The sequence below is a fragment of the Pteropus alecto genome, unplaced genomic scaffold, assembly GCF_000325575.1.
Source record: "Pteropus alecto unplaced genomic scaffold, ASM32557v1 scaffold81, whole genome shotgun sequence".
Classification (NCBI taxonomy): Eukaryota; Metazoa; Chordata; class Mammalia; order Chiroptera; family Pteropodidae; genus Pteropus; species Pteropus alecto.
Window position 1 is genome coordinate 7420522 of NW_006433378.1, and position 19484 is coordinate 7440005.

General features: G+C 36.7%; 1 protein-coding gene across 6 annotated transcripts in view; it reads left to right on the plus strand.

Annotated features, from left to right (window-relative positions):
• The window catches only part of PLCH1 (phospholipase C eta 1), a 212665-nt gene that overhangs the window by 148812 nt on the left and 44369 nt on the right, over nt 1–19484 (plus strand). For all 6 annotated transcript variants that reach the window (XM_006908210.3, XM_025044255.1, XM_025044251.1 and 3 more), the window contains 3 exons: nt 5090–5183; nt 6821–7024; nt 15692–15812. In XM_006908210.3, coding sequence (XP_006908272.2) covers nt 5090–5183; nt 6821–7024; nt 15692–15812 — 419 coding nt within the window. The remainder of the gene's footprint in view (nt 1–5089; nt 5184–6820; nt 7025–15691; nt 15813–19484) is intronic.

Genomic DNA, 19484 nt, shown 5'->3' on the forward strand with positions numbered 1-19484 from the left:
AACTTATATCTCCTCCAGAGTTCCTATCCATTTCTTGGCACGGGGGCTGAATGTGTTTTGTGTTTAATCTTTTTCAGACTTTTGGTTCAGAAGTGATCATTTGATTGAATGATTCCCCTAACCCACTTGACAACCTTTCTTAGCAAGCCTCTACCCTCTCGTTATCTTTTTGTTTCTTATGGATTGAGAAGAGAGGAAGAGAAGACAGGAATATTGAAGCACCCTTCTAGTTTATTAAGAGCAAATGCTACCTCCAGAGATAAGTCTAAAGTGTATTTCTATTTATGCAATGCTTTCAGCTAAAATATGCTTGTAGATGGGTTAATTCTAGGAGATTTTTCGGAGCTTTTCTGATCTTATGCTAGAGGGGCTTCTTATTGTAACTTTGTTTTTCTGATCTATACATTATCTCTTTGTGGTGGTCTACCAGTTGCCCCTTTTTCTTCTTTATTCTGAGAGAGAATAAGTTTTTGTTGTTTTAAGTCACCAAGTTTGTGATAATTTGTTACAGTAGCCCTAGGAAATTAACACACCATCCAAAGGAAAAACACCCTAAAAATACTTATATCAGGAGTCTCCAAATAAAATAGTTCAGCCAGAGAATTCCACAGTGAAGCCCAGGAGTCATTAAACCTTATTCAAGAATACAAAACTTCCAACCAATTTTTTTATTGCCTAGTTTTTAAATAGACAGTTTTAAAAAATATGTTTTAAATAGCCAAGGAGTCTACATGTTTGAGGAAATATTTTACTATAAGAAACAGAAACCAAGACAAATAGAATCAAGAAAGCTGGAGGAATTGGAGGCAATGCAGGGAGAAAGAAAAATTTAAAACTGACATTAATACATCAGAGAAATAGATAAAATTGTGGCCATGAAGCAGGAGAAGGTGCTGAGAGAAAAGATTCAGAGGAAGAAAAGAGCAGAGAACTAAGCTTAATAAATGGTGTAGAACACAAAAATTGAGAAAATTGCTGAGAAGGTAGAACAAACAAGAAAGAAATGGAAAATGGAAAGAAAAGATAAGGAAATCAGTAGATTGATCCAGAAGGTCCACTATCTGAATAACAGGAGTTACAGCAAAAGATAAGAAGAAATAAAAGGGAGGAAATTATCAAAAAAGTAATACAAGAAATGATTAGCACCAACAGATAGGTAGGGCTCACTGAGTGCCAAGCACAGTGAATGTAAAAAGATCGCAGAGACAAGTAATAGTGAAATTTTGCAATGCCAAGGATAAAGTGAACCCCTAAAAGCTTGCATCAAGAGAAGAACTAACTAAGTTAATGAACAAAAATAGGTCCCATGAAAAGGATTGGAATCAGAATGGCATCAGACTTCTCAACAGCAAATGTGGAAGACAGAAAACACAGAAGCAATGACTTCTGGCCTAGAATTTTTCTACCTGGCTAAACCATTAACCAGTTGTATGTGTGGAATAAAAAAACACAACACACACAAACACATACAAGAAATACATAATTTACTTCTCGAATACTCTTTGACAGTGACAGATGGAAGTCAGGGCGAAAGCTGAAAAAAGTTCTAGAACTCATCCAACCTCAAGAAGGAGGACTTTTCAAGGGGGAAAAATGCTATTTATGGATTACCTGTTGCCTTTGGATGAGTGAAAAATAATACTGAGAGACCATTAGAGTCATAAGTAAGAAGCTGTGATAGGGTCATTTAAAATTAACCAAATAGGTAAGAATCACAGCAATTAAATCAGAAAAACATGTAAAAAAAGAAAATCATATTATATAACAGATTCAATGTTCAACCTTTGCATAGATAAAAACAATTTACACACCAGAGAATAATTTAATAAAAATTAAGTTATAACCATATTGGGAGGATGGATAGAGAGAGAAAGTTAATTTTGCTGGCCCCAAAGAGCTAAGTCTTTATCTAACACATAAAAAATTAATAGACAATATTTAAGGCATATAAAACAGAAAATAATAGCATCATTTGCATAATTATTAGGAATATAAAGACTCCTTCCACAAGACATATCTAGAAATGTTGGCATTTTTGCCTATAGATTGTGATTCTGGGTATTAGGCGTGGGCGTTCTGCTTTTAGTCATAGGTATCTTAGTTTTGACTTATTTAATTATGAATTCAATACTTTGACAAAAGCAAATTAAAAAGCTTAGCAATATTAAAATTCTCTGAAAATTCTGTTAAGATTTTGTGTTTGGTGTGTTTCGAAATCATGACTATAACAATTATAATTATTTACTCCCTCCGACTGTTTTGAAGTTTGCACTCACTTGAACAGCTTTGCTAGAAGACTTACAAAGAAGTGTGAGAATAAAACATTGGTGTCAGAACACAAGTGTTTTATAGATCCATGACCTTGGTTTCTACAACTAGTCTATCTGAAGTAGATTGACCTTTAATATGAGGACTATTTAGTCTTTTCTCTTTGGGATGAGATTAAAGAACTATAATAAACAAGGAAAAAAGAATGGAGTTCAACCTGGACTAATCAAAGAAGTCAAATTATAGTAACTGATTTGAAAGTTGCAAAAATTTTAAAAGTCAAAATTCAGGAGTTCCAGCTATATTGAAACACCAATTTCAAAGAAAGCATTTCAAGTTTTCAGTATAAATAAAGAAAAGCACCCAGAGAATAGATACAACATAAAAGAAAAACTTGGACTTGAAGTCAGAAGGTTGAAATTTGAACCTTGGTTCTGCCTCTTACTAGATTTGTGACTTGGATTAAAATAGTTAACCTTAGTATCAGTTTTCCTTTCTACATAATGGGGATAAAAATACTACCTTTACAAGACTGTTGTAAGAACTATTTAAGATTGTGGATATAAAAGCTCTTTATAAACTGCACAACACTGACCATATTATTCAATGTAAAGAACCATTATTAAAATCAAGTTTTATATAAATCAAGTTTATATAAATCAAGTTTTCCTTAAGTTCTTATTTTAGAACCAACAGCCTTGAACAGTAAGAACATTAGAGACAGCAAGTGACTCAGAGATAGATAGCAAATAACACTTCCAAATGAACTCCATGGGAAATAGGGAGTAAGTGTTTCTGTTTTACCTTACCAGCTATGTCAAATGGGAAGCAAAACATGGGGAAAAAGGACAATAAAGAGCATTAACTGATATTGAACCTTCATTCATTCAGTGAAACCCCAATATAACTTTTTAAATAAAGTCTAAAAAATTCAATTGTGTAAAATGTAGGATTTTACTGTGGAGAGGTTAATTAAATAAGAACAGGGATGGGAGAAGGATAGGAGCTGATTGACTCATATTTCAGTTGTCATTATGAGGCTTTACTGTATTTTACTGAGTTAATCCTAAATACTTGAATTTAGGGCAGAAAGTGGATTATTTCCCATTAATTCTTTCATAGTACCTAGAAAACTGTGACTTCCCAGAATGCCTACTAATATTTTCACCAATTTAATGAACACTTTTCAAATACGATGCATTTTGTTAGCACATCCTGTTTTGTATCTTGGACTAGTATCGTGTTCTTACTCATCTGCAATTAGCTCCATCCCAGGATAAGTTTCTTGTTTGTTTAGATCTCATGGGCTCCTGGTGGACTTCCTGAGTCTAGTTCAAGGCCCGTACATCTCTGAACAAATGGCCTCATAAGCCAAATAATTGCAATGTAAACTCAGTCTTCCCATGGCACATACAATTTTAATCAGTTTGGTTCTTTTTATTTTGTGAGAAATTATCTTTTGGATTGCATGCGATAAACCTCTGTAGGTTATAGCAGACAAATTACGGATCTGCTCAAAGCCTGACTGGATCAGTAGAGGTGCTCGTTGGTAGCATGGTTTAATTTATGGTATTTTCAGGTGTTATCTGGTAGTGTAGGCCTCTGAATAAAGTAAGAATTATACATTTCACTCAAAGGATGGATTAGCCATTATGCAGCTTGTTTTTGGGGGGAATAAAGCATTCTGTGCTTCTTCAGACAGGCAAAAAATAGCTGCATAACAGAGCTTCCCCCCACCGCCCGCTGCAAAAAGCTTAACTGTTATTAAATAGGCTGTTTAGAAAAATTAGATTTTATTAAAACATAAGTATGCAACCTAAGAGATAATAGAATCTTTCAAATGTATTGGAATATGAAATACTGGCTCACATGATTAGCTTCCTCTATCACAATTCATCAGTACTTTTAAATGTCACCCTTAAATTCTGGGAATCAATGGATTTTCGATCAAAATATCACTTCCTTTATGCTGCTGTTTAATTAAAGAAATGATTCCTGAAGAGTTTACTTTTCCCAGCGACACTAAGTACGTGATGTTCATACAGCAACCTTGAGGCTGGCTCGGTAACACTAGCATGTCCAGCTTTCGGGAGCCACACGTCATTCTTTACAAATATCAATTTGTTTAATCCTCACAGCTGCCTTATAAGGTAGCCACAGAGAAGGTAAATGACTCATTTAAGGTCACACTGTCAATAATATGAGCTGATTGCATCGAACACACGCAGGCCAGCTCCAGAGTGATCTCTTGCTATGCCAGCTGCTTCATATCGCCTTTGGTTTTTACTTTTTCTTCCTAACCTCTGTGTTCTTGAATTAGCATGGCAGGCTGCTCTCGTGCTTCAGGGGAAGGATGTATAGTTACACACACACACAGGTGGGTTTACCTAGAACACCTGTTTTGGTAGGGAATCATTTTCTTTTAACATATATTTATGATTAGCAACCTTCAGTGTTTGTGTAGAAAACACTAGTTTTGCAGACACCTACTAGCTTCGAGTGAGTGGATTTTTGACAATGCGGTTGCATTGATTATTGATTTTATTTTTTATTGCTTCATAGAGCATATTTAGTAGTTGAAGTACTGTTTTCTGAAATCTAATCTGCTTTCGCTGATTAAATCTGAAAAGTGCAAGGAAGATTGATCATGATCACTTTCCAAAGATAAAGTGGTTGTGACACTATTAAGCTCAAACACTGTTCAGTTAACCATTTTGCGCTGTGTCAAGAATGCTTGGAAAATCAGTATGATGTTTTTTTAGTGTAGAGAAACATGAAATTTCAGGTACTCTACTAATGCTGGTTTTTTTTTTTTTTTTAGATGAATAATGTGACAACAGACTATTGTCTTGACATCATAAAGAAATTTGAAGTTTCAGAAGAAAATAAGGCAAAAAATGTTCTTGGCATAGAAGGTAAAAAAACAATATTTTTAATTTCTCATTTTTCAATTCAGTTCAGTAAGTTAAACTCTAGCAAAATTTTTAGGAGAAAAAAAATCAGAGCTATCTACAGAATAACTGATGATTCAAATACCGCCACCCCCAGCCCCGACATACACACACATATTTTTTCCTGCAAAGCAGATGCCACGATATTGCCAATTCTCTTACTTTTGCAATGACGATATACATTTTTGACTCATACAAAGTCAACTCGATGCCACTATGTATGAAAGATACAAAGAGATATTTGGACTTTTCTCAAATGGCTAATTTTTGGAAGTAGTCCTAACCTGATCATTTTATAAAGAGAAATTCAATTTTAAAATAAATAATCTATGAAACTAGTGACTTGAAAGTAAAAATGCTTCTTAAAAAATATCAGCGACTAACTAGTTTTGCTTAGTTGGTAGCCATGGAGAGGTTTGTTGGAACCACAAATTTCTTTAATACAACTATCTCATTTTATAATTGAGGAAAGCGAGGCTCAAAGAAATTAAATTATTTGCCCACAGTTCTATATTCAGAATCTAGGTCTTAGGATCTTAACTAGAAATAATATATGAATATAGCTGCATGAATGGCTAAATTATATGCATTTAAAATATGTAGGGGAAAAAATGGCAGGCTTCTACTTAAAAGGAGAATCTTGCAAGCAGAACATATAGATATTCTTAACAAAAGACCACTGAGGTGCCCTGTTGCCCTCAAGACCATCTAAAGCCAGGGTGTATCTCACCATTTTTGATCGTTGGCCTCTTATTTCACCCACTTCCAGGCTCAGTGTGGGCAAGGGGAGTTTGTGTTTACTTCCTGAGGTAGAGGATAATTAAAACAGAGAAGAAAAATTTAAAATTTATATTATTAAAAACCACTTTAAAAACAACCAGAGAAAACAAACTAATTTGGACTAATTACTAAGAAATGGATCTTTTCCTTGGTGTGGCCCTAAAAGATGGAATTAAACATGATTTCTAAGTTACGGCCATCAAGAAGGGCGTGAGGAAATTCTCCAGTCTCGGGGGATAATTACAAATACAGTTTTACCACATGATTCTTGAAGACTTGAAACAATTTACCCTAATAACCATCCCACTTAGGTATTTATAGGTCATTCATATGTTTATTCATATATTAGTGAATGCCTCTTCTACCCAGGCATTTGAAAAAATGACAGGGTTTTCTACATAACCCTTTAAGCACTATTTCAGTTAGTAAGTGTGCTAGCCATTAGCAGCTTCTTAGTTGATCATTATACCACTTAGTATAAATAATGCTTTAACTCTGCATCAGTCACCGATTAGGTCACACTGCATAATCGTAGCTTGAGCTCAGTAACTACCGAATGGCTTTGCAGGAAGTCCTTTTCCCCACTCAGTCAAAATTCTTAAAAAGTCTTTTTCTGTAGGTTACAGTTTTAAACTGCTACTCCCCAAAGTCATATGCAACTATCCGTTTGACCTGGAGTAAGTCTCCCCTTGGCCCAGTGTTCCCTCCCAAGGCTGTCCTGAGGGTAACTCAGATAATCCCTGAGAACACACTTTGAGCTCTTTTGTCCCTGTTACATATGCTTTAAAGCTGTAGCACTTCCTTCTCTCTTTCTTCCAAAGGCTTCACGAACTTCATGCGTAGTCCTGCTTGTGACATATTTAACCCACTGCATCATGAAGTATACCAGGACATGGATCAGCCCCTGTGCAACTACTACATTGCTTCCTCTCACAACACGTACCTGACTGGGGACCAGCTCCTTTCTCAGTCCAAAGTGGACATGTACGCTCGGGTGCTACAAGAGGGCTGTCGCTGCGTGGAAGGTATGTGCCCTGAGCTCCGGTTTGTGTTGGCGAACGTGTCCTTCAGATGGTCACTCAAGGCTGATATGAATAGTGGAGACCTGAAAAAAATGCACTCGCACTAACCAGAAGCATTTTTCTGCTCATTGTAAAGTCATTCTTAACTCATAATCCTCCCTGGTTCCTCCTTCCTGTTGAATCAGGAGGGAGAGATCCGTGAGCTTGCAGTTGGGGAGCATTCCTTTGGTTGCTGCAAAATTGTGATGAAAGCGGCAGTTTCCCTAGGAAGATATTTTTGATTTAATAGTAGCAAAAGTAGTTCAGGATAACTATTTGTTTTCATGATACTTCATGGCCTATCAATCAGCCAACATTTATTAAATTTTCCTTGGGTTCCTGGAGGTGAGGACATGGATGTAATAATACATAGCGTCTGTCTTCAAGGAGCTCACAGTCTAGATGAAGGGTGGACATTAGAATCAATAGTACTGGATGATAATTCCAACAGTTAAATCATAGATGTTTTAGAGGAGTGACATGAAGGGTAAGCTGTGGGGTAAAGTGTGATGACAAATCAGGTGGGCTGGGAAGATAGACTCAGATCAGTCATAAAGGTTCTGAGGGCTGTAGTGAGGAATTCCAATGTTAGCTTTGGATAACAAGGGTTTTAATAGCTACAGAATACCTATAGTGTGATGATTACACTTGTAGTTTAGAAACATTGCTTGGGCAGCAGTAGGAGAAAAATAGTTTTCATCTGTGTTTGGGAGAGGAGGAGAGGGGATGTTAGAGCAAAGAGAATGATGGGGAGGCTACTGCATTGATTCAAAGGAAGGATTATAAAAGCTTGGGCTAAGTGAGAAAGACAGTTAAACAGATATTAAAGACATAAATTTAACAGGACCTGGTAAGAAAAGTAGGATGTAAGGAATGAAGTAGAATGGCATGAATGAATGGCATCACCACATACTATTGGGAATCTGAGAAGAAGAGCATTAATTAGTTCAGTTTTCCATCTGTTGACTTTATAATGACTTTGCAACATATATGTGGACATTTTTGTTTATTAATTGATAGTGATATTGGAATTTAATGGAAAGATCTGGGCAAGATAGATTCCATAATTCTGAGCTTTGTATATGGTAGTTAAAATCACAAAAGTGTATGAGATTACCTAGAGAGAGGAGTGGAAAAGAGGGCGAGGCCTGAGGATGTAAGCAATCCAACATTTAGAAGGTAGAAAAAGCAAGAGGAACAAACAGGGCCGACTAGTGCAAGTGGCCACTGGGACTAAGGGTTGAAAGTATCAGAAAGGAAGGGTCAAAAGTGTCCCATGCAACAGAAGAGTAAAGTAAGGTAAAGACTAAGTATCCGATCTGGTTTTTGACAGTGGAAGTTAGTGGTGTCCTTTGCTGTGCAGTTTCGGTGGCATGTTAGGCACGGGAAGGTGGAGATTGGTGATCTGCTGTGGGTTAGTGTCTCAGCATTTTCACACATTAGAAGAAGATTTGGTGATATAGGGTTGAGAAGGTTTTGAGATTTGGAAGAGGGGGAAATGGGGACACAGGTTTGTTTTCAGACAGGATAAGGAGAAAAGAGATTTTGAATGGGTTCATGCCTGATAGCCTCTCTTTTCTCAGAGAGGTAGGAGAAAGCACCATCCACTAAGTGCAAAGGGCATGTAGGTCGGCTTGGGGGCTTAAGAAGATCAGCACCTTTTAGAAAAGTCATCAGGTAATGGGAAAGGAGTCGACAAGATAAGTTGGGGAAGGTTCAGCTAATTTCAAAAATAGTCTTTAACCAGAGAGAACAGGGGAGCGGGGAGGTAGATAAGGGCAAAAGGGGTCAAATATTTGGTGATGGAAGGAAATCTGTGGGTGGTGAACACACAATGCAATATATGTGTGTGTGTGTGTGTGTGTGTGTGTGTGTGCGTGTGTGTGTACACATATATATACACACACACACACACACACACACATATATATATGACATACTGTTGAATTTTATACTTGAAACTTACCAGATTTTGTTGATCAACGTCACCCCAATAATTTTAATAAAAATAAATAAATAAAGTTTTTAAAAAGTCTTTTTGTGATACAAAATCTGTGTGCTTAGACTCTTCCCACTTCATCTCTAACAGATTAGTAAGAAGAGCAATGAAGATTGTAGAGTTGATTCAAGCCTCTGGATTTGTAGGTCATATAAAATGTCTCAAGGTGTTGGTGAGAGCTCTTTTAATAATTGACAGTAGGTCCATGGGTCTAGGAAAGGAAGTGAAGTGAATAAGGGGCCATGAGGCGAGGTTAAGAGACTGGAAGACTCAAAGAAATAGAAATGTGGAGAAAGGTCATCAGACGTACTAAAAGCAAGAACAGAGTTGTTATCACGAGGTGGGATTTGGGATGTGCTTACTATAGGCGATGACTATATTCGAGGCCTGTCACGGGTGAGCACGATTGACATGGAGTGAAGCAAGGGATTGTTGGCTTTGAGGAGGTCAAGACCAGGAGGTTGAGTAGATTACCCACATGGACTTTTAACTCACAAAGGATGCTGACAGGGAGATTCAAAGTGAATAAACTAAAAGATGAAAAGCTAGAGATTAAAAACCATAAAGCAGATATTTAAGTACAAAAAGAATGCTATAGAAAAGTCATTTGTAATATGCCAGAAAGGTACTGCTGGATTAAAGTGAGGAGGATTTTATTTTTTACTAGTATAGAACAATTATTTAAAAGTAGCAACAAAGAACTAGAGAATGCCTTCTGGTTCTATCATTTATACAAAAAAAGCATCTGTGGAGAAAGGAAGTAGGGTCCTCCACCAAGGTAAGCTGGCTGTTAACCGAGATAAGGAGGTCGAGCAAGAATTCCAAAAAGAGTCTGGTGATCAAAGGGAATTTGTTTATAATGGAATGGAGCCCATGCAGCACAGGGGAATTGCTTTATGACGGGGGTAAACTGGGAGTCGGCAGTGGATGACAGGTTGTTCTTGGGGTGGTAGAAAAATAAAGGGAAATGAATAGAGCTGTAGTGGGGTGAGGTAAGCCTGGTGACTGGATGAGCTTTCCTTTGTCACATGGTTTCTCTCTTGAAGATTTTTCTGCTGTAAAAGTTTAAGATGTAATGTTATAGCAATAGTAGTAATAAAAGTAGTAGTAATGTTATAAAAATAAATTAACATTTTAAAAATGGACAGTCATTATAACTATCTGTATACAGAACCATTAGGATCACTACAAATTTAGCACTCTGGTAATTAATGCTTTAAGACATGGCATTTTGCCATGGACTCAGAGAATACCCACTGATAATAGTGATTGACAATTGAGTACTTAAGCAACTAAATAATGAAGATGCTTATAAAATATTAACATAAAGAAAAGTTTCGAGCAACAGATGGTCTTATGGTGGCATTCTGTTCTCAGCCATTATTAAACCCTTCGTTCACTCAGCACTCAACCAGTTTTACATGTCTGACATTCACAGAGATACCTGGAGCACGCACTGTCGTAGGAGTCATAGTGATAGTTGTCTCTCATTTTAGATGGTGACATTTTCATGGAAGCCAAATATGGAAAATGACTGTTAGTGAATCCATGAAGCGAAGTCAACTCTAGACAGTCTGGCAATTTTGTTACTTCTGTGTCCTGTATTTTTTTTGCTTTCTAGGTCCTTTGGTTACCTAGTTTCCTCTTTTTGTGATTTCTCTGTCCAAAATCAGTGTCTTACCTAAGCTTAATCATGTTCCCATGATCAATTCCTTATACTGAATCAAAACTTCTAATCTTCCAACTCTGTTTAGGATATTAAGAAGGAAAGTTATCTGATTAAGATAATTTATAGTAAGGTGCAAATGACTTTTAGTCTTAGCTTTTTCAGGGGTCTTTTAATTTTAAAATGAGAGCTTTTAGAAATTGTGTACAGTAATGATATTGAACATGAGCCTTCTCTTAAACATTTTTTTCTTCCTGTATGCCATTCATCGAAGTACTATAATAGGAAGAAGCCACTTTGCCCTCGTCTAAAAGGTTACTTGCTTCAGATATTTACACAAACTGAGAATATGCACAGCTATGGTATAATTTTAAAGGGCATTCAATCTCTTAAATATCTCCCTTACTAGCTTGCATCAACAGATTCCTCCTCTATTATTTGGCTTGAAATTCTTACTATTGGAATAATCTGTGGACAGTGAAAGTCAAGCTACTGTCTCAGAAAAGTTTTTGTTGAGGAGAAGAATTATATTTATCTGGTAGACTTGGCCAGCTTTATACTTGATCTATTTCCTGTTTGAAATTGTTGTCACCTTGGCTTTGAATGTACTATACGTAAGATCAGGGAGACTACCACAGCTTCAGCCTCTTTTGTGGACTAGTTTCTGACTAAGTACTTTCCATACATTCTCACTAAATTCTTATAACACTAAGGGAGATGGAATATCTCCTTAAGAAAACACCCCAACTTGGAGTGGAATAAGTAGCTCAAGGTCTCATAACTAGGACATTTGGAAACTGGGATTTGAACCCAAGTTGTCTGACTTCCCTACTTTACTGTTTTCCAGAAAGCCTGTGTGCTTTTTAAAGGAGCAAGCATTGAAAGACATGACTGGCCCTCAGGGGGATGACATGACGGATATCAGGTCATATAAGGGAAAACTAGAGCAAGCAAAGTGTACAGCACAGAGGGGAGGTAGGCTCTAAAAGGAGGAATTTGCTTTTCTCGTGATTAGGTCTGGCATCCAGATATTTAGACATTCCTGAAGACTTAGAATTTGATGACATGATCTTTTGTGATCTTGTGACAGTTTCTGTCAGCCCCGTGATTTGAAGACCTTAGTTCACGTTTGAAGCTTGGGCTTGGAGACACCAATGTATATATATATAGTCAGTTGTACTTTATCTACCTTGGGTCCAGATGAAGTTGTTTTCATTCTTAGACACCTGCACTAGGATTTAAAGAACCTGATTTATAGAATGTGGCAGGTTATGAACTGAAAATTTCAGGTCCCCTACATATTTTTCTGAAGCAATTTTTGCCAAATATACCTCTTCGAGATGGAGAGTAATGATTCTAGACAGTTTCTTCACGGTATTGTGACCCAAAGAATCTCTCCACTTTCAGGCTTCTATTTTGATAATGTTGTGTTTTCCATCTTCTTTGGTTCAGCTTCAGGAATGTCCGAGGTCGGGATATATATGGTGTCTTTAGGAAGACTAATAAGTCTTTTTTGGTGAAGTGGGCTTGTCAGAAAATCAAATTGATAACATTTTTTTTTACATGGCCTTTTATTCCTTTGATTTTCAGCCCGAGTTGCTTAATAAATATGGATGTTCTGTCCGGGGGATTTTCACTCTCATTACAGAAGTGATGTTGCATTGCTGTTATAATCGGTTTACAACCTTTCCTGTTATCACCGGGAGTGCTATTGGGGTGGAACGTTTTTAAGTTGCATTATGAAAAGCTGTCATGTTAGCTGCTCAGCTGGCCTTCAGAACTGACCAACTCCGTCAGAGTGCTTTTGGGGGCCTCTGCTATGTGACCTGACTGAAAAATGGGCTGTTTTGTGTTTACGAGAATGGATTAGAGGATGTCAATCTTGCCAACATTCTCATTATAGCATGAGATCTTAAAGGAGCCGCCATTCATTTGTATGAGTGCCACATGTTAGGATGTCAGCATCGTTTGGGACTGTTGTTATCTTCGTTTACCAGACCTACAAAGCAAACATTAGAAGAACCATCCTTGATGGATATTCTGCCTGTATTATAAATATTAGCAAAAGAGTACCTTCTTTTATCACCAATGTAGTTTTAAGCTCTATTTTTATGTGTTCATGATAATCAGGTCAGGCGTGACATTGCCTTGTCTACTTAAGGTTTTTTGTTTTTGTTTTTGTTTTTTGAAAACATTAGTTCATTTATGAGGAATCCTGTTATGTCCTTTCTCCTCCAAGATGGGACTATAAGTCAGGGGATAAATTGTTAAAATTATATATTTTAAAACATCTGTTCCTTCTTTCAACACCTATATCCAAAGACAAATTAAAGAACGACAAGTATATGTCAAAGGACGGGTGGGGCTTCTCTTCTGAGAAGATGTCTTTGATATATTTGACCTCATTTGCAGGCCCAAAGAGACAGTGCAACGCTGCATAATAGTATCCCAGAACCTTTGGTCATACCAGCAGCATGTTTATTCTTAAACTTTGTTTCCAGTATTTCTATGGTATTACCTTTGAAAGTTCTTTTTCCTTTTATCTTCTCTAATTTTATTCCCTAAGGATATTTTAATATCTAATGCTTAATTAATATAGGTGACTGTATTAGAGAATAGATAGGAGATATATCTGACTATCATCTATCTATCAATATCGATATAAGATATATAGAATAACATTTTATATATATAATGTTTCTCCAGGAGACATGTCTTTGCTGTTAAGGACATCAACTGATTGGGTGAGGCCCGCCGCTCATATTATGGAGAATAATCTGCTCATATTTTGGAGAATTACCCAAAGCTTACTGATTTAAATGTTAATTACATTTAAAATATCTTTATAGCAACATCTAGACTGGTGTTTGACCAAAGAAACTGAGCACCCTAGCCCCGCCAAGTTGACACATAATGATAACCATCAAATCATATTATGGTTATGGTGAACAGTTTGAGAGTTTTAGAAGGAAGTGGGGATGCCATCGCCTGGGGTAATACACACAACATACATATAGGGAAGGTGCTATTAAAATAGAGAATAGGTGTGGTCTTGAACTGCGTGGCTCTAATTAAAAGGCCGTTTTGATTGGCATTCCATTAGCTAACTCCAGCCTGCAGAATTATTTGTTTGGCCCATAGTGTAATTTAAAAAATAAATTAATTATCGATAATTAAAAATTAAGGAAATTCACTATGATAAGATCTAGATTTTTTATTTTTCTCAGATCTGGCAACCAGAGTCCTTATTCCAATGCACCAATGATTGATTGACAGTGAGAAGTAGTTATTTCATTTAGACATACATTTGCTGTTGTCCTGCTGCTCTCATTTATGTTACCTGCTAGGCTCTTGTTTGTATTTGAGTTTGTGACCCCCTCCCATAGGAAGGATAGTGTCATGAGTGCTGGCAAGTTTCTGTGGGGGATCCTACCTAAGTCCGGATTGGGATTTAGATAACAGAGTGGAAGTGGACATTTTAATTGACCTTAAATGAAAGAAGCATAAGGTAGGATTATACTTGAGGAAACTTGCCTAACTGAACAAGTCTGTGAGTTTAGGTATAGAAGAAAATAAGGTTGACTTGTCAGGTAGGAGCTAGGATATTAATTAAAACAATACTAGTTTTTTTTTTTTTTTTTTAAGAGTCAAACCTGAAATTTCTTATCTTAAAACAACTAAGTTTATTTATTGCTTTTGTGAAATTCAAAATAATCGTTCTTATTGGGTGACTCTTTCAAGCAGTGACTTAAGGGTCTAGACTTCTTTCCATCTATGGCAGAGCCATCTTCAACACATGGCTTCTCAAGTCACAGCAGAAGAGAGAGCATGGATGACTGTGTAGAGCAAGTGCTTATAGAACAGACCTGGAGTGGTGCATTATTTCTGCCCACATTGCAATGGCCATGTCCTACTGCAAGAGAAGCCTGGCTAGTGTAGTCCAGCTGTGTGCCAAGGTGAAAGAGAAAATGGGCTGAGTGAATGGCTAGCCAGTCTCTAGCACCAGAGATAGAGACCTTGGGGGTAAACAAACAGGAGCTGCTGTAGAATATTTATTAATAAACATAGCATATATCTACTAAGTATATACTATGTGTTGGATGCTGTGTTAAGCACTGGTTAGGCTTTTGAGCAAAGGAGCAATGTGGTGAAAGCAGTGTTTTGAATTAGTCTGATGGCAGGGTACAAAACAAGAGAAGGCAAACTAAGTCAGGGAGGATGATGAGGAAGTCCGTAGCTGGGATGCAATGAGGTTGTCTACGTACATAAAAATATCAATTTTATCAATAACAACATGAGTTACTATGGGCTATGTAGCATTATAATCAACTTTATATGTACTTAATTATCACTCAAACTTATGATGCAAATATTATTATTTTCCTTTTATTGATAAGGAAAACACCACTTTAAATGATTCAATTATTTGTCCTTATTTATATAAATCTTGGCAGGGCCTGAAGATTTGAACTTAGGAAATCAATGTTATTTTATAACTACTGTAGAATTAATAAAGTGGAAATAGATCTAGTGGAAACATAATGGGTTTAAGTGAATAGTAATGAAAAACCCTGTTATGGATTTGAGAGGGTCACTGTGAAGTATTAAAAAACCTTAGTAAACTGAAGAAGTGAAATTAAAAAAACAACCTGTTAAGAAATACCACTATCCTTGGCACACTCGATTGGATTTAGATCAAATTCTAATGAGAGTTCTTGGTAAGTGCTAAGCTGCTTGTAAATATGACATCTTTGTTGACTATGCACACTCAAAATCAAATTATTTATTGTCCTTCATTCCTTATTCTGATAAATATGTCAGAACACCCATTTCTGTTTGACACCTTTGTCATGATTATAATATGTATAATCTCAAATAATAAAATAATATTTGTCTGATGTTTGCAGAAATATTAGTAAACACCAGAAATTTTGGGGTTGTTGATGTGAAGTTCTGTTTTTGGCAGTTGACTGTTGGGATGGTCCAGATGGAGAGCCAGTCGTACACCATGGTTATACTCTCACTTCAAAAATTCTCTTCAGAGACGTTGTGGAGACCATCAACAAGCATGCCTTTGTGAAGAACGAGTAAGTGTAGCAGCTCCTGGGAACTAAGCGAGGCCAGTACACGCAGCGTGGCCTGCACATCGTAACGTGGCTGCAGAGGCGCATGCTCTTCCTTGGAGTCTGTGTCCTTTCTACCACCCTAGCTTTCCCTTCCCAACAAAACATTATGAACAAGTAATATGGGCTCCATGTGCATACTTTCTGATGCTTCACTTATTCTTTACCCTATTCAGTCTCCAGTCGTTGCCTCAAAGTATGGTCTTACAAAGACTGACTTCAAAATTTCTAAGCCCCGGGTATATATATTATCCGTAAAGTCTAGAAATGTAGGTTACTATACATAGCAACTTATTGATATTGTATTATAATACAGTAAAATAATAATATCCAGGTTTCCAGACTTGCTGGATGTCCTATAAATACTAGTGTCTAGTATTCTTATGTTACTTGACCTCTCCTTGGTATTTGATAACGTTGACTATTTTCTCCCCTGTACTTGTGTTTTATTTTTTTATTTTTGTTTTTTATTTTTGGTTTCCATTAGAACATTCTCTCCTCCACTGCTGTCCTTACTTCTCACTCTCCTTTTTGGCTTATGGTCTTCTAGTCCATTGCTCACTTCTTTAATAGTCGCTATTTCCTAAGTTGTTGCCCTTGGTCTATGATTTTGGTTGACTAATTATATGTCCAGATCTTTCCCCCTAAGTTTCAGTGGGTATATAGAAAAAAATCTTAGTAAAAATTCATCTGAGAATCCCATAGGTGTCTCAAAATCAACAAATGCCATTATTCATTCAGGTATTTATGTAGATATTTAATGGTGCCTACTCTAAGCCAGGCATATTGTAATAGATGCAGGAAACTACAACACTGAACGAAAGATAAAGCTCCTAACATCATGGAGTTTATATCCCAAACTGAACTCACCATATCGTTCTGGCAAATCTCTAGCTCTACTTTTTTGTTGTTGTTGTTGTTAGAGCTAGCACTGTCTACCAGTAGCTTCAGCCAGAAACTAGGAGTCATTCTAGATTTAGCCGATTCATGTCAACTCTACTTCCTAAATTATCTTTTAACTCCATTGCCTTCTCTTCATTTTCATCTTCCCTTTGTTTCATCCTCCACATCGGTGCAGTATTTCTCTTTATGAAAATATAAGCGTGATGTTGTAAGTCTTGTCTTAAAGTCCTTCATGTCTTCCATGCCCTTCAGGGCCTGGCTCCTTCTCTTCCAGTGCCCTTTTCCACCATTGCTCCACAGAAACTTAGGCTTCTGTCTTCCTTAACTGTCTTTTGGATTTCCCAGTGATCCCAGGTTTTTTCACAACTCCCTACCCTTGTATATGTTATTTTCCCCGCCTGGAACACCCTTCTCTATAATTCTACCTGCCTAATTTTGCTCATCCTACAAGACTACTACTTAAGCAAACTTAACTGATAACCACCAGTTGATTTAAATGTTTTTATTTTTCTGTTCATAGCACCCTGAGCATATTTCTATCATATCATACAGCACCCCCTTACACTTGTTGGTTGCTTGCCTTCTTTTAAGTCTTTAAGACTAAGAACTCATTGAAAATATGGAGTTGTGTCTTATTTATTTTTTATTGCCTAGCACATTCCTGCAACATACCAGACATTGAAGAATGATTTTTGAAATAAAAGAAGCAAATTAAAATGATAACTGCATAAAATTGATTTGATAGAAGCTTGTAGCCTTTAAAAGTTTTAATATTTGGTCTTTTCTTCAATTAATCAGCAGGTTAAAATGCTCTTCTAATGAAAGACACTCGCTGCATAGCAGATTTACTTTAAGATGTCTTCTACATGGAAGAATCTTGAGTACTGATTTCTGATATATCTTTACTACCTTGCTTGCTACTAGTCTTAGCCAACTCGAAGAAGTGATTTTTTCCCCTTCTTTTCCAATATGTGAAGTCAGAGTGTTGAGAAGATCTGCTACCTATGTACACCTCTGAAGAGCCTCTGGTGACTCAATAGTCCTTACTTCAAGTTTGGAAATCCTTAAGAGAAAAAGCATTTCAAATTCAAACAGTTAATAAGGTTGTTAGAGCAGCGGTCCCCAACCTTTTTGGCACCAGGGACCAGTGACCCTATGAGAACCTAATGCCTGATGATCTGAGGTGGAGCTGAGGCGGTGATGCTAGTGCTGGGGAGTGGCTGCAAATACAGACGAAGCTTTTTCACTTGCCTGCTGCTCACCTCCTGCTGTGTGGCCCTTGGATGGGAAGGGGGGTTGGAGAATCCCTGTTTAGAAGTTAAATCTTTTTCTTTTCTTTCTTAAACTTTGATTGCATCTTTATAGCAGGAATTTTCAACCTTGGCATTGTTGACATTTGGGGCCAGATAACTCTTTGCTGTAGAGAACTATCTTGTGCATGTAGGATAGTTAGGAGCATCCTATATTGTAACCACCAAAAATGTCTTAAGACATTGACAAATGTCCCTTTGTGTGCGTGTTGAAGGGGTGTGTGCAGCACAATTGCCCCCATCCCCTGTAGTAAAATACTACTCTACATCAAGCACATTTGACACTACTAGAGTTTTTGTAAACAGATCAATAATTTAAAAATTCATTGTTAGAACTCCCTGATATGATTTATAGACAGCTAAAGATTGTTAGTTTGTTGTTTTTCTTTTTTTCTGACACTGTGGATAAAACCCATGTGAGGACACAAGAGCAAACAGATCATAGTCAGATAACCAAACCAACTTCAGTCACAAAGGTTCATCTCTTCTTATATTACCTCTGGTGTCAAGTTTATGCAATGAGGATAGAATGTAAGTTCAGGAGGTCACAGCCTGTATTGTGGAGTTTATGTTTGTTACACAAGCCCAGAAATAAATTTTTTTCTCCATTTGGGTGTATTAGGCAATTTGAATATTGGCTTGTAACTCTGGAAAAAATATATTGCCTATTACTTCAGAAGATTGATGGAAACCTAGAAAAAAAATAAAATAAACCTGAATTTGAAGTAATTTCTCATTCTGAGGAAAAAACGAAGTTAGAAGAGGAGTAATGTCATGTAATTCACCCTGGTTCCCTTTCCGCCTTGGCCACAGACTCCTCGTGCTGTCTTTGGGAAGCACTTTACGCAGGTCTCACATTCTCTACTCAGAAACCTGACTGTGGGTGGAGAGTGAACATTTGACCCCCCCCACCCCCTGCACGAAACTAAAGACTAGTATATAATTCTATACAAATGATTTTGAAATGCCTGACATCGGATGCTACAAAACACAAAATTCCATTATGTTATTTTATCCTTCATAGTAATTTTCAAGCTGGGACTGATTGTATTTTTTTGAGTAAATATCTGCATTTAATAATATTCAGTGGTCTCTTAGATGTTTCTAGACTTTTGAATAAAAATGAGACAAAATTACATTATGAGTTTTATTTCTTTAGGCCTTTTATCTCTCTTAAAGTTTTATTTTTTCTTTTAAAGGAGACATTGTGTGTACCATTTTTCTTTCTGTGATACAAAATGGCAAACTAAGTCATCCCACATGAATTGATATATCGTTCAGCCATTATGCCTGGCAAAATATATTTGCTCAAAAGAGGGGTTTTTTGTTTATTTGTTTTTGTTCTTTTTTTTAATGCATATCTCATTTTTTTTCACTTCAAAGCATGTTAATCATCTCTACTCTCACAAGTGCTGTTACTAGG